General features: G+C 54.2%; 1 protein-coding gene across 1 annotated transcript in view; it reads left to right on the top strand.

The window, feature by feature from the left end:
- The window catches only part of PRMT5 (protein arginine methyltransferase 5), a 36,612-nt gene extending 22,069 nt beyond the window's left edge, over positions 1-14,543 (top strand). Inside the window, exons 9-17 of the mRNA XM_032977477.2 lie at positions 1,393-1,470; positions 2,925-2,983; positions 4,958-5,080; positions 5,423-5,598; positions 7,159-7,268; positions 8,202-8,295; positions 8,429-8,545; positions 9,612-9,676; positions 11,607-14,543. Of these exons, the coding sequence (XP_032833368.2) occupies positions 1,393-1,470; positions 2,925-2,983; positions 4,958-5,080; positions 5,423-5,598; positions 7,159-7,268; positions 8,202-8,295; positions 8,429-8,545; positions 9,612-9,676; positions 11,607-11,759 (975 nt within the window). The 3' untranslated portion in view covers positions 11,760-14,543. The remainder of the gene's footprint in view (positions 1-1,392; positions 1,471-2,924; positions 2,984-4,957; positions 5,081-5,422; positions 5,599-7,158; positions 7,269-8,201; positions 8,296-8,428; positions 8,546-9,611; positions 9,677-11,606) is intronic.
- The last annotated feature ends 1,514 nt before the right edge of the window (positions 14,544-16,057 follow it).

Below are 16,057 nucleotides of genomic sequence, written 5' to 3'. Positions count from 1 at the left end.
TTGTGTGTGAGACACGTGGCACCTGCTTTGTGTGTGAGCCTGAGACACGTGGCACCTGCTTTGTGTGTGAGTCTGAGACACGTGGCACCTGCTTTGTGTGTGAGTCTGAGACACGTGGCTCCTCTGAGACACGTGGCACCTGCTTTGTGTGTGAGTCTGAGACACGTGGCTCCTCTGAGACACGTGGCACCTGCTTTGTGTGTGAGTCTGAGACACGTGGCTCCTCTGAGACACGTGGCTCCCCTGAGACACGTGGCACCTGCTTTGTGTGTGAGCCTGAGACACGTGGCACCTGCTTTGTGTGTGAGCCTGAGACACGTGGCGCCTGGTTTGTGTGTGAGCCTGAGACACGTGCCACCTGCTTTGTGTGTGAGCCTGAGACACGTGGCACCTGCTTTGTGAGTCTGAGACACGTGGCGCCTGCTTAGTGTGCGAGCCTGAGACACGTGGCACCTGCTTTGTGTGTGAGCCAATTCCACAGTTTAGGGACCGCGGCGTTTTTGACCTACACAAATATATATAATTAATAAGCCGTCCATACAAAAATTGTACTTGCTTGAAAGGAGGCAATTAATTGATGAATTGATGCCGATGTTCATACAGGCATGCATTGTCGCCGCATCTGAGTGTGTGTGCAAAAATTTGTAATTGATTGGGCAGCAGCAAGGACACTAACTTTTGATTACAAGATTTAACCACGACAAACACAAGTGGAGTTAAATAAAACCATTGAAAAACAGGGTGCTTCATAAAAATGTTAACACAACAATACCGAGAGTCCCATATAAGTTTTTTTTTAAGCACCCTGTATATATGTTTTGTTTATATTACTAGGTAAGTCCCACTGACTTATGTAGCTCGTTTTCAGGAACGACCTGGCCATAAATGATAGCTCAGCGAAGTGGCGATCATCATCACGTGGAAAGTGATAGCAGCCACACACTCTAAACGCGTGACGTAATTCTGAATGTGGAGGGGAAAACCGGAGGACCCGGAGGAAAATCCACGTGACCACGGAGAGAACATGCACGCTCCAAATATACAGCAGCAGGCGTCAGAGTCGGGATCGAACCCACGAACTCCTGCATACCAGGCGAGGGAGTCAACATCTAGCCACCGTGATGATGATGAGAGACACACAAACGCAAAATATACAGCAGCAGGCATCAGGGTCGGGATTGAACCCACGACCTCCTGTAGACCAGGCGAGGTAGTCAACATCCCCTAGCCACCGTGATGATGATGAGAGACACGCAAACTCAAAATATACAGCAGGCATCAGGGTCGGGATCGAACCCACGATCTCCTGCACACCGGGCGAGGTAGTCAACATCTCACCACGGTGGCGCCCTGGCATGGCTGTGTTAATAACGCCGCTTGTGTCTCCCGCAGCCGCTCATGGACAACCTGGAGTCTCAGACGTACGAAGTGTTTGAGAAGGATCCGATCAAGTATTCCCAATATCAGCGGGTGAGTTCCACACACACATTGTCACATCTGCCATTGTCGTCATCGTCGTCCTCGTCTGCCATGGTCAATCCGCTGCTGGTTGAAGGTCTCCACATTCTGTCCTGCAGTGTAATAATGTAACAAGAAACATTCTGATCTGTATCTCTGTGTATCTATGTACCTCTATGCATCTCATTGGATATCTATGGGTCTATATGTATCTCTGTGTATCTATGTACCTCTATGCATCTCATTATATATCTATGGGTCTCTATGTATCTCTGTGTATCTATGTACCTCTATGCATCTCATTAGATATCTATGGGTCTCTATGTATCTCTGTATCTATGTACCTCTATGCATCTCATTAGACATCTATGGGTCTCTATGTATCTCTGTGTATCTATGTACCTCTATGCATCTCATTGGATATCTATGAGTCTCTATGTATCTCTGTGTATCTATGTACCTCTATGCATCTCATTAGACATCTATGGGTCTCTATGTATCTATGCGTATCTATGTACCTCTATGCATCTCATTGTATATCTATGGGTCTCTATGTATCTCTGTGTATCTATGTACCTCTATGCATCTCATTAGATATCTATGGGTCTCTATGTATCTATGGGTCTCTATGTATCTATGGGTCTCTATGTATCTATGGGTCTCTATGTACCTCTATGCATCTCATTGGATATCTATGGGTCTCTATGTATCTATGGGTCTCTATGTACCTCTATGCATCTCATTATCATTAACAGGATAACGACATAGGGTGGTAGCCACCGTTCCTAACTTAGCTACCACACGGGGATACTTCATCACTGGACCAGGACAGCTCAACACGCTGCCTGGTTCACTAGCGGAGACCGGAGACTGAGGATCGTGGTCGGTGACTTCATCCCAGACTTGACCCAGCAGACCAGCCCCCAGCTCTCCGTCCACACCCCGCTTATAACCACTCCGGCGTGGCCGGCTCCGCCTCAGGACATGCCCCAGGACACGCCCCCCTTCCCGATCCTTCGGGGAAGGGGGGCGTGGCCGGCTCCGCCCCAGGACACGCCCCCCTTCCCGATCCTTTGGGAAGGGGGGCGTGGCCAGCTCCGCCCCAGGCCACGCCCCCCTTCCCGATCCTTCGGGAAGGCCCGAGCCCCCAACCACGTGACCCCCCCTGGGGCCCCTGGCCCCCCTTTATCCGGTCACGTGTCCTGTTGGGTTCACGCAGAGTGTCACGGCCTGACACGACCCCTGTGACACCCGCCTACAGCCCCCATACCGAGCCAACACAGTAGTGTCGTTCTACTACACTACATATGTATCTCTGCGTGTCTCTACGTATCTCTCCGCATCTCTATCCGTCTGCGGGTCACTGTTGGTCTCCCGTGCATCATCTCCGTTGTGTCTCTGTGGGCCCACCACCCCCCCCCTCCCCCCGTGCGGGCTCGTGTTGACGGCCACGGTTGGTTCCGCAGGCTGTGTACATGGCGCTCTTGGACAAGGTACCGGAAGAGGAGAAGGACTCGCGAGTGCTGTGAGTGCCGCTTTAGTTTCGTTGAGCGTGCGACATCGCCTCGCTTGGTGTTGATGAACTGTGAATGACCCAACCAATAGGTATGGATAACCATTGCCATTTATGTGAATACGTGAACCCCAATAAAAACCCCTCTGGTCCTCGCACCTGATTGGCTCACAGGTGACCACGTCACGTTTATCCCCCCGTCTATTTAAGACGGAGAGAGATTTTCTCCGCTACTCTGTGGCTGTCGCCTGATGATGCTGGTTGTAATTACCGACGGAAGATCACGCTACTCGAATTGTAAATGTTGTGGTGGGTTTACTCTCCAACACACAGCCGGTTAGTGCTGGACTAGCAACGAATTGGCACCGTTTGCTTACGTGACAAACCTTGCCAATTTGCTCCGCCGGGTGGTGGTGGCGGGTTTACCGACACTTTATATTTACGCCATCTAACCCAACAAAAACCTTGGTTACGGTTAAAAGCGTTGCTACGGGCGGTGCACCGGAGCCTCTGTGTGTGCCCCCTCCTAACCCTCGTCAGTTCCATTTGACGATTGCTCTGAAAGGTAACTCGGAAAGGAACCTTTTAGTTAAACACATTATTTGTGAATGGTGCTGGCAGTTGCGCCCAAGCCTACGGTTGACAGCCAACCAAAAACTCGGCAGCTTTTGTCATGAACGACGCTTCGTGCGCGAGCGAGTGCGAGCGCGTCGCCGTGAAAAGTACGATGGTTTAACGTTTCGGGTGATGGGCCTCGGTTCGTAGAGAGGCCGGTGGAGAGACATAGCGAAGATGAGGAAGATGAGAGATGGTGTGAGGCGGGGGAGGGGGGTCCTGATGTGAAACGCGATTTGCGAATATTGTTTTTCCGACGACCGGATTTTAAATTGTCATGACGAAATTGTTACCCCGAGAGCAGCCGTAATCCTGGTTCTGAAACGGAGCCCTGCTTCACTCGTGCTCCTGCAGCCGACGTGATTGTGACCTTGGAGGATCACCCCCCCCCCGCCCCACGTCCAGAGTAGTGGAGACAAAGCCGGCCTAGCGAGAAGTTAACCCTGTCCCGTTTTCTTCCGATTTCCCGATCCGGCGACGCGCACGTGAACTACAACCGACGTAACTTTATCGGTTAGCGGGGTTTCCTCCCGCACGGCCGCCGCGGAAGGGCGCGCTTTGGCGCGCTTTGGCGCCAGCCGTCGTAGGGTGGCGGCGGTCGTGTCGCTGCGGTTTCGTGCGGTGAGTAACGACGTCGTTAAGAACGGCGCCGCTGCAGCTACGCCTCTCTAAATGAAATCGGCGTCCAGCCGCTCGCGCGCGGTCCGAGATTCGGCGTTGAACAGGAGACGCGCGCCGCACCCGCGCTGCCACTTGCAGACGTCTCGGAACGGGAGAGGGTTAATCCGTTTGAATTATTCCACTCAGCGGTGCCTGCTTTGATCAATTGTGGGCCCTATAATGTGATACATGGCCTGGCCTTCTCATTACGTTAAACGCTCCCGAGTGCAGGGCATTTGAAAGGCGTACGATTCGTTTTTTTTTTGTTCTCCGTCCCTCCTCGCTCGGTTGTCCGCTTTCTCAGACTCCGGGGGGCGGGGGCGGGGGCGGGGGCGATGCCGCTGGGTGAATTTGTAAGTGAAGCTCCTCGCGTCGTTATTCTAAACTAAGGTGATCTGGTAACCACCCCCACTCCCACCACCGTGAACCCGGCGACCCGAGTTCGATTTACTGTTCACGGCCAACATGGCGAGCGGATATCTGGACCGGTCCTGGGCCTCTGCCCTCCCTACGTTGACTCGGCCATTAAATGAGCATCTTTTGTAAACGTCAGCACCGGAGAGACGGAGGCTGCTCGGCTCGTGGCGTTTGCCACCCCCCCGGCCCCCTCCCCTTGCTGATCCGTGGCGGCCTTCGTAGGCGGCACTTAGCCGCGGACCGTCCGTTGAAGGCGGCTACGCGGGGTTGACCTTCGTCTTTGCGTGTGCCCAGGGTGCTGATGGTGCTGGGCGCGGGCCGAGGTCCCCTGGTCAATTCCTCGCTGCGCGCGGCGAAGGCCGCGGGCAGGAAGATCCGCGTCTACGCCGTGGAGAAGAACCCCAACGCCGTCGTCACGTACGTGGGAGGGGGGGAGGGCTCGTGGCATGGGGTCTCCTGCACAGAGAGACGACGCCTCGATTCCGATTCATTACTCAGGGTGTCTACTGAGCAGTGGTTTGGGTCGAGGGGGGGGGGGGTGCCGTATAATCCCCCGCCCCCCCCCATTGAGATCCCACCGCGGGGAGTCTGGAGGTGCCCCTCTGCCACTGAGCAGCCTCGGCAAACCAAAGTGTGCGTTTGTTTTTCCATGTCTAGTTTGTTGCCCTTACCCCCGCGCCTCCGATTAGCGCGGTTGGCTACGTACGGCGCGAACGAAGTTCACCGCCCGCGCGTCCGTGCATACGTCACGTCACCCAGGCTGGAGAACTGGAAGGCGGAGGAGTGGGGAGACAGCGTGACCGTGGTGTCGTGCGACATGCGCGAGTGGCTGGCGCCCGAGAAGGCCGACATCATCGTGAGCGAGCTGCTGGGCTCCTTCGGCGACAACGAACTCTCCCCCGAGTGCCTGGACGGGGCGCAGCGCTTCCTCTCGGGTAGAGAGTCCTGGCGCACACACACACGCACGCACACGCATGCACGCACACGCACGCGCACGCACACACGCACGCACGCACACGCACGCACACGCATGCACGCACACGCACGCGCACGCACGTACACACGCGCACGCACGTACACACGCGCACGCACGTACACACGCGCGCACGCATGTACACGCATGCACACACACCCACGCACACACACACACCCACGCACGCGCATGCACGTACACACACGCACACACACGCACACACACGCACGCGCACACACGCACACACACACACGCACACAAAGATCCCCCATATAGCCTTAACAGACTGTAGGGGCAAGTGCTGTTAGCGAGCACCTATGAAGGCTGGAATGGTACACGAGGGGGTGGGTGGCCAGCACCACGCCCGACCGCCTTTGTCTCCCTAGTGGCAATGTTTACACACCGCACCAGGTACTCATTTGAGGCTGAGTCGACCTAGGGGAGGCCCGGGACCGGTTCAGATAATCGTCACTGGTGTTGGCCGTGAGCGGGAGTCGAACTCGGGTCGCCAGGTTCATAGCGCAGCGTAGCGCTAACCGCTACACTGTCGCTCCCCACATACACACGCACACACACGCACACACACGCACGTACACACGCACACACACACGCGCACGCGCACACATGCACACACACGCGCACGCACACACACTTACACACACACGGGTCTCACTTCACGCGCCGCCACCTGGCCTGTGACCACATGACCTTACCTGAAGGAAGAGCACGTTCCAGACGGCCGCAGAAGCGCAGAGGAAAGCGCCGCGCGATGATGCGGTGACCGCGGTCTTTGTTCGACGGCTGAGCCAAAAGCTGCTGCTGCTGCTGCAAGGATGAGCACCGGATTCCACGTGATCACTGTTTACGTTTCTTGCTGACGAAATGGGCGATGGCACAACGGGGATATAACAATGGGGATATAACACTGGGGATATAACAATGATGGTATAACACTGGGGATATAACAATGGGGATATAACAATGGGGATATAACAATGGTGGTATAACACTGGGGAATATAACAATGTGGATATAACAATGGGGATATAACAATGGGGATATAACACTGGGGATATAACAATGTGGATATAACAATGGGGATATAACAATGGGGATATAACAATGGTGGTATAACACTGGGGATATAACAATGTGGATATAACAATGGGGATATAACAATGGGGATATAACAATGGGGATATAACAATGGTGGTATAACACTGGGGATATAACAATGTGGATATAACAATGGGAATATAACAATGGGGATATAACAATGGGGATATAACAATGGTGGTATAACACTGGGGATATAACAATGTGGATATAACAATGGGGATATAACAATGGGGATATAACAATGGGGATATAACAATGGGGATATAACAATGGTGGTATAACACTGGGGATATAACAATGTGGATATAACAATGGGGATATAACAATGGGGATATAACATTGGGGATATAACAATGGGGATATAACAATGTGGATATAACACGCTGCTGCTGTGTCCCCTCAGAGGACGGCATCAGCATCCCGCGTGAGTACACCTCCTACATCTCCCCCATCTCCTCGTCCAAGCTCTACAATGAGGTGCGCGCCTGCCGCGAAAAGGACAAAGATCCAGAGGTGAGACCGCTATCCCACTCGCACTCATTCACTCGCTCATTCACTCACTCATTCACTCACTCATTCATGCACTCACTCATTCACTCACTCATTCACTCGCTCATTCACTCGCTCACTCACTCATTCACTCACTCATTCACTCGCACTCGCTCATTCACTCATTCACTCACACATTCACTCATTCATTCACTCGCTCATTGACTGATTCACTCATTCACTCGCGGTGATACTTGTGTGTGTGCCATGACGCTTGTATGTGTATTTGGTGACGCTTGTGTGTGTGTGATGACACGTGTGTGTGTGTGTGTGTGATGACACTTGTGTGTGTGTGTGATGACACTTGTGTGTGTGTGCGTGATGACGCTTATGTGTGTGTGTGTGCCGTGACGCTTGTGTGTGTGTGTGTGATGACACGTGTGTGTGTGTGTGTGTGCCGTGACACTTGTGTGTGTGTGTGATGACACGTGTGTGTGTGTGATGACACTTGTGTGTGTGTGTGTGTGATGACACGTGTGTGTGTGTAATGACACTTGTGTGTGTGTGCGTGATGACGCTTATGTGTGTGTGTGTGCCGTGACGCTTATGTGTGTGTGTGATGACACGTGTGTGTGTGTGTGAGATGACACTTGTGTGTGCGCTCGGTGACGCTTGTGTGTGTGTGATGACACGTGTGTGTGTGATGACACTTGTGTGTGTGATGACACTTGTGTGTGTGATGACACGTGTGTGTGTGATGACACTTGTGTGTGTGCGCTCGGTGACGCTTGTGTGTGTGCGTGATGACGCGTGTGTGTGTGTGTGTGTGATGACACGTGTGTGTGCGTGATGACGCTTGTGTGTGTGTGTGCCTTGACGCTTGTGTGTGTGCACGCCGTGACGCTTGTGTGTGTGTGTGATGACACTTGTGTGTGTGTGTGTGCCGTGTTCGCCCAGGCCCACTTTGAGATGCCCTACGTGGTGCGCCTTCACAACTACCACGAGCTGGCCAAGCCACAGCCCTGCTTCACGTTCGTGCATCCCAACACAGGTGAGCTGCCGGACGACGTCTGTTAGAAAAAGAGCTTCACGGCTCGTCGGCTTCCCCCCGGTACCAACGAACATTTGCCCAAAAGCTCTGTTAAGGCTTCACGGGGGTTCTTTGACTCTTGTGTTGCGAACAGAGCCCGGGATGGACAACAGCCGGTATAAAGCCCTGGAGTTCCCCATCAGCACAGACACGGTGCTGCACGGCTTCGCAGGATACTTTGAGACGGTGCTGTACAAGGATGTGACGCTAAGTACGTGTGCTGGCGACATCGCATGCACGTGCGGTCGCATTGCGCGAGCCAAAAAGATTTCGCCATTCCACACCATCCAGGAGACGCACCACAGTGTCGAGATGTTAACTCCCTCGTCGATGCCGAACCTGACCCTTGCTGTATTGCACACACATTCTGATTCTGTACATTATAAACGTGCGTTTAGAGTGTTTGGCTGCTGCTATACATTTCCACGCGATAAGCCACCTCGATCCCGACCCTGACGCCTGCCTGCTGTATATTTGCAGTCTGCGTCTCTCTCATCATCATCACGGTGGCTAGGAGATGTTGACTACCTCGCCTGGTATGCAGGAGGTCGTGGGTTCGATCCCGACCCTGACGCCTGCTGCTGTACATTTGGAGTTTGCGTCTCTCTCTCTCCCCGTGGTCGCGTGGATTTTTCTTTGAGTGCTCCGGTTTTCCCTTCCACATTTAGAATCAACAACGACACGCGTTCAGGGTATTCTACTGCTATCACGTTCCACGCACGGTGATCAGCCGCCACTTCGTTGAGCTGCCATTTGTCATAGCCGGGTCGCTTTACTGAAAAAGGGCTACGTAGCTCGGCGGGCCTTACGCCGCGGTAAAATAACGAAAAAACACATTCAGTTTTAGCTTATCGCCCTGGCCACGAGACACCGTGCGTTGCGCCGTGGGTGGGTGTCGCTGCCCAGCTGTGGTGGCGCGTTGGCCGACTGTTGCATTAACCGTACATTTAGCGCCCGCTGTCGGCGTCGCCGCGGACGCTAGAGAACCCCACTTGCGGAACTTGACCGTCGCGAATCATCGGGGTTGGGTGGGGGCGAGGTTTGTTTCGCTACAAAACACGCTAAGTGGTACTTTGGTGTCGGTCAAGTTGTGACCGATGGAGCTCCTTCTCGCCCCCGCTGCCTGGAGACTTGTCGCACCTCGATTGAACGTGCGGCGAGCGACAGACGTGACGATCGATGAACCGACTGTGCGCTCATATTAGGGTGCGCTTACATCCAAATGCAGGAGGTAACGGGTGTAACAGACGGGGGGGGGGTGGCGTTTTGTTTTGCAGGCATTCATCCCGAGACCCACTCTCCCGGCATGTTCTCCTGGTTTCCCATTCTCTTCCCCATCAAGGTAAGCGAACTATGAACCCGCGGCGCGTTACAACGCGAGCGTCTCAAATGTTTACGACCCAGCAAGACCTTACGAGCCCCACGCCATGCTGCTTCGCCCAGGGAGAGGCTCCCCCAGCAAGTCTCAGGAGCCTCCTGGTCAGCTCTCGCCACGGCGAGATGACGATAGCTGCTGTGTGTGTGTAGTGCTGTGTGTGTAGTGCTGTGTGTGTAGTGCTGTGTGTGTAGTGCTGTGTGTGTAGTGCTGTGTGTGTAGTGCTGTTTGTGTAGTCCTGCTGTGTGTGTGTAGTGCTGCTGTCTGTGTGTGTAGTCCTGTTGTGTGTGTGTGTAGTGCTGCTGTGTGTGTGTGTAGTGCTGTGTGTGTGTGTAGTGCTGTGTGTGTGTAGTGCTGCTGTGTGTGTGTGTAGTGCTGTGTGTGTGTGTAGTGCTGTGTGTGTGTAGTGCTGTTTGTGTAGTGCTGTTGTGTGTGTGTAGTGCTGCTGTCTGTGTGTGTAGTCCTGCTGTGTGTGTGTGTAGTGCTGCTGTGTGTGTGTGTAGTGCTGTGTGTGTGTAGTGCTGTTTGTGTAGTGCTGTTGTGTGTGTGTAGTCCTGCTGTGTGTGTGTAGTGGTGTGTGTGTGTAGTGCTGTGTGTGTAGTGCTGTGTGTGTGTGTGTAGTCCTGCTGTGTGTGTGTAGTGCTTTGTGTGTGTGTAGTCCTGCTGTGTGTGTAGTGCTGTTTGTGTAGTCCTGCTGTGTGTTTGTGTAGTCCTGCTGTGTGTGTGTGTAGTCCTGCTGTGTGTGTGTAGTCCGGCTGTGTGTGTGTAGTGCTGTGTGTGTGTAGTCCTGCTGTGTGTGTGTAGTGCTGTGTGTGTGTAGTGCTGCTGTGTGTATGTGTGTGTAGTCCTGCTGTGTGTGTGTAGCCCTGCTGTGTGTGTGTAGTCCTGCTGTGTGTGTGTAGTCCTGCTGTGTGTGTGTAGTGCTGCTGTGTGTGTGTAGTCCTGCTGTGTGTGTGTAGTCCTGCTGTGTGTGTGTAGTCCTGCTGTGTGTGTGTAGTCCTGCTGTGTGTGTGTAGTGTTGCTGTGTGTGTGTAGTGTTGCTGTGTGTGTGTAGTGCTGTGTGTGTGTAGTGCTGCTGTGTGTGTGTAGTGCTGTGTGTGTGTAGTCCTGCTGTGTGTGTGTAGTCCTGCTGTGTGTGTGTAGTCCTGCTGTGTGTGTGTAGTGCTGTGTGTGTGTAGTGCTGTGTGTGTGTAGTCCTGCTGTGTGTGTGTAGTCCTGCTGTGTGTGTGTAGTCCTGCTGTGTGTGTGTAGTCCTGCTGTGTGTAGTGTTGCTGTGTATGTGTGTAGTCCTGCTGTGTGTGTGTAGTCCTGCTGTGTGTGTGTAGTGCTGTGTGTGTGTGTGTGTAGTCCTGCTGTGTGTGTGTAGTGCTGCTGTGTGTGTGTAGTGCTGCTGTGTGTATGTGCGTGTAGTCCTGCTGTGTGTGTGTAGTCCTGCTGTGTGTGTGTGTGTGTAGTCCTGCTGTGTGTGTGTATAGGTGTGTATAATCCTGCTGTGGGTGTGTGGGGGAGCGGTAGTGCAGCGGTTAGCGCTACGCTGCGCTATTAACCCGGCGACTCGAGTTCGATTGCCACTCACGGCCAACACCAGTGACGATTATCTCAACCGGTCCTAGGCCTCCCCGAGGTCGATTCAGCCTCAGATGAGTACCTGATGCGGTGTGTAGTAAACATCGTCACTGGGGAGACAAAGGCGGCCGGGCGTGGTGCTGGCCACCCACCCCCTCGTGTGCCGTGCCGGCCTTCACTGGTGCTGCTCGCTTAACCGCAGTATTTAAAGGCCTTGAGAACGACAGTGACCGCACCAAGCGTACTCGGTCCGCCGTGTCCCGTGACCCCCCCCCCCCCCATTGTGTTTCCGTCACCGCGCCGTCTCGACCCCCTCCTCCCCCCGCCCCAGCACCCCATGCCGGTGCGGAGCGGCGACACGGTGTGCCTCCGCTTCTGGCGCTGCTGCAACCAGCAGAAGGTGTGGTACGAGTGGGCCATCACGTCCCCGATGACGTCCGTCCTGCACAACCCCGCGGGACGCTCCTCCACCATCGGCCTGTGAACCGCGCGGAGAGAGGAGAGAGGCCTTGGCGCATGTGGCGTTCCGTTTCCTCGTCCTCCTCCTCCGTCGTCGTCGCGCTCGTTTACCCAGGGAAGCCTCGCCGAGTCTCGCGTGCGACTCTTGGTCTTTCTTCTTTTTTCAGCAGGGTTTCTGCCAAGTTTTCGAAGTAGCGGGGTGGGGGGTGGTCGGAGGGGGGGGAGCGACCGGCGTTTGCCACGCGTCGTCCACGTGAAGTCGTTTGCGGTGGGGGGTTGGGAAGGGGGGGGGGGGGTTGGGGGGAGTTTCAGTTGTAGCAAAGCCGGACCACGACGCCGGCGCCGCAGTGGCGTGCTCTTGCGAATGGCGTCGCGGCATCACTACGACGTCCGCCGTTGAAGCACGCGGACGCGTGGTGGTAATTTTTTGGGGCCGACGCGCACCGCAGTATTAACCGGGGCGGCCGTTGGGCTCGAACCACGAACCTCCGTGCGACAAGGAGCAGCGGAACAGCGCTACCCCGCCGTCAGTGGGTCGCGTCACCGCTTCACCGCGTCACCGCCCCCCCCCCCCCCCACCACCCCCCACTGTTGGTAAATTAATTAGCGATGGAAATATTCGACGCTAAAGCGTGAAGTGTTTATTTTTTCGCTCCTTTTTTTTAAATCAGCGATGACCGCGTGTGGCCGAGAGCCACCTCTCACGCGTGACGATGACGACCACCGCCGACCAAAGACCTAAGCGTGTCCCGCCCTAACGAGGCGAGACATGGCGAGTCCGAGTGAAGACGCATTCCAAGATAATAATAATAAAGAGATGAGGTGGTAATGTTATTCGAGATGGTGCGCTGAGGAAGACACAACATTTATAATTGGTCGTGTGTACAAAAAGATTTGCTGCAATCACCGATTGGCTGCCCCCGGATTCCATGAATCACTCCCAACAGCCGTTAACTAAGAGTGTCTGACTACATATTTGACCGCTTTAGTTGCTCAGACTAAGGTCCGTATTCATAGTCACGGCCCGGCTCAGGCCTGCCTCCTTTGGCTGCTATAAATTTCCACGTGATGATGATGATGATAAGCCACTTCGCAGAGCTGTCATTTGTGGTGGCCAGGTTGCTTCTGAAAAAAATAGCGACTTAGATCAGTGGGGCCTTAACCGGTAAAGTAGAAAAGTTTTGAAAACTTTGGCCGCCTCCGAATATGGGTCCCAGCCCAGCTTAAGATTTATTTGAGCCCAGCGACGGTATGAGCTGAGCCACGGCTGAGCCGAGCCTTGGCTAAGCCACGGTATTAGCCCAGCCACGGTATTAGCCGAGCCACGGTATTAGCCGAGCCACGGTATTAGCCGAGCCATGGCTTAGCCGAGCCAAGGCTGAGCGACGGTATTAGCCCAGCCACGGTATTAGCCGAGCCACGGCTTAGCCGAGCCACGGCTTAGCCGAGCCAAGGCCGAGCGACTCACGCGCGTGTTATTGGGAAGCGACCAGAGCAACTCAAGCCTGAGCTGGGCCTCTTGAGTGCAAGAAGGCCGAGCCCAGAGCCAAGCCGGCAAACTTAAGAATCCAGCCCAAAGGCTGAAATGACTCAAGTAAAAAAAACTGTTGACTAAACGAGAACTGTTCTGCAAGTTGCCACAAGGTACGATGCCCGACTTGGCGTCTGTAGCACCGGCAGTGGCAGGTGACGATGCCCGACGTTGGTGACCCACGTGTGGGTGTCTGTGTGCGTGTCTGTGTGCGTGTCTGTGTGCGTGTCTGTGTGCGTGTCTGTGTGCGTGTCTGTGTGCGTGTCTGTGTGCGTGTCTGTGTGCGTGTCTGTGGGCGTGTCTGTGTGCGTGTCTGTGTGCGTGTCTGTGTGCGTGTCTGTGGGCGTGTCTGTGGGCGTGTCTGTGGGTGTGTCTGTGTGCGCTCGCTACTTCAAGTTCGCGTGCTTCTTGGACGACGGCGTTTATGCGGTAGGCGCGTGACGCATTTGGCGATTCTGTCAACGACGGTGGATCGTTTATATCGTGGCATCGCGCCGCGTTGGCATGAATCACCCCCGCGCTCCTTGTGCCACGTCACTCATGAAGTTTTTTTTTTACCGTAATTCACCGCGCCGGTCAAAGCAGCTCGGCGAAGCGGCAGCCAGTGCAGGACCGGTTCTGATGCCACTCCGCCACCGACGCTGCGTGCGGAGTGCTAACCGCCGCGCCGCCGACCCACCCCACCGTGAACGTCGCCCTGCGCGGTGCTTGCCAAGCGTTTCGGACCGCTTCTCTCCCGCGTCCCCGTGGCTCCGGTGGGCTCCACATCGTTTGCCAGCTCACGAAGCGGCACGCTAACGCACGCTGAACTCGTTTACACCGGCAACCGGGGGAACGGCGCCGACTCGCTTGGAGGTTGTTTGAACGCTCGCACGGTGACCGATGGGCGACTGTTCTTTAGCGTCGCGTTGGAAGCGAAAGTCAAACGACCACGGGGGGTCTTCTCGCCGCGGAAGATCGTGTTACCGACGGGTTCCTGTGTGCGGATGCGATGTGCCGTCTCCCCGGGGAGGGCCTTAGCCTCTTGCGTCATTTCTTTTCCACATTTCGCGCACACACGGGATTCTTCACCGGGGAGAAACGTATCGCGGTCTCGCTCTTGATTTCGACTGCCGTCGGTCCTATTCATGGCCCCCCAACAACCCCCGGCCGCCTCGCCCCCCACGAACACCGTGGCTCGCTGATGGTGACTGCCCACCCACCCCCTGTGATGTTTTGTATCGAATTGGAAGCTTGCGTTGGGGAAAAATAAAGCAGAAGTTACTTCTTTAATCCGAACTGCGGTGAAAACATTGCGAGGTTTGTAAACACATCCACTTGTTGCGGTGATAGTTTACTGTTAAACGAGAGCACTGTAGTTAAATACGTAGGCTGTCGCGACAAATATCCATAATACAGGTTTTTTTGTTTTGTTTTAGATCGCGTTAATATATTATTGTGTCGTTAAACCCACCACCACCCGACAGCCAAATTAATAAGGTTTGTTACGTAAACAAATCTGATGAAGCTAGTTGTAATTACTGGCGAAACATCATACTCCGATTGTAAATGTTGTGGCTTGGCTCCCCAACACACCGGTGTGCTGTACTAGTGACAATTTGGCAAGTTCTGTTTGTGACAAACCTGACTAATCGGACTGTGGATTTAAAAGTATACAATAGGCCAGTGTCATAAAATGTATAATATATCATGCTAATTAGTAGACGAGCCAGATGGCTCAGCCCATCGGCCTTCTCTGGTCGATAAAATAAGTACCGGCTTTGTGGCGACGTCCTATGGATATGCCTGTCATAGGAACGTGGAATCGCCACCGCAGGCTCGGGGTTGTGTAAACGGGAGATGGGGACCGCCGACACAACATTCAGAGACATGTGAAATAGGAGCAGCTGAAAACATGACTGCCATCGTGTCTCCACACAACAACGAAAAGTGCTCACGGAAGATTAAGGGCAATATTCTATAATATTGCATCCAACTATGACCAATATAAACGATAAACTATTTTTACCAGGTTTAAGGCCCCACTGAACTATGTACCTCTTTTTCAGAAGCGGCCTGGCCATCACAAATGATAGCTCAACAAATTGGTGGCTTATCATCATCATCATCACGTGGACATTTATAGCAGCAGCCAAATGCTATAAATGTGTGATTCTAAATGTGGAGGGAAAAAAAACGGAGGGAACCCGGAGAAAAATCCACGCGACCACGGGGAGAGTGAGACACCGCAAACTCCAAATATACAGCAGGCGTCAGGGTCGGGATCCAACCCTCGACCTCCTGTATACCAGAAGAGGTAGTTAACATATCCCAGCCATCATTATGATGAGAGAGACGCAGACTGCAAATATACAGCAGCATCAAGGTCAGGATCGAGGTGGCTTAGCACGTGGAAATGTATATCAGCAGTCAAACACTCTAAATGCACGTTTATAATGTACAGAATCAGAATGTGCGTAATGACATGATGACACCTGCTGGCTGGGGAAGGGCAGCACGGGTACGGGCACGAGGGAGAGGTATCTGGGGCAAAGGTAACAGGCGTGGTTGACCGAGATGCTCCGGGAGCCCGCTCGAAGATTCCACGAGAGGGCGTGGCCGGAGGCGGGGCCTAGCCACGCCTGGGGAGTTATAAGGGCGGGCGGGCGGGCGGACCGGGGCTCGGGGTTCGTGTGTGGAGTCTTGGGTCCCGGCTGCGTCGCTGCTCGCCGCCATCTCTCTCCGTCGTCCGGTCACGCGGAAGGTCTCCTGCGGGGTTTCCATCGCCGTCATCGTCACGCCGCCAGCCAGCG

Source organism: Petromyzon marinus, chromosome 63, assembly GCF_048934315.1.
Source record: "Petromyzon marinus isolate PM22_M1 ecotype Great Lakes invasive population chromosome 63, UKy_Petmar_22M1.pri1.0, whole genome shotgun sequence".
NCBI lineage: Eukaryota > Metazoa > Chordata > Hyperoartia > Petromyzontiformes > Petromyzontidae > Petromyzon > Petromyzon marinus.
The sequence above is the reverse complement of the archived record's forward strand: the minus strand, read 5'-3'. Positions and strand labels throughout refer to the sequence as shown.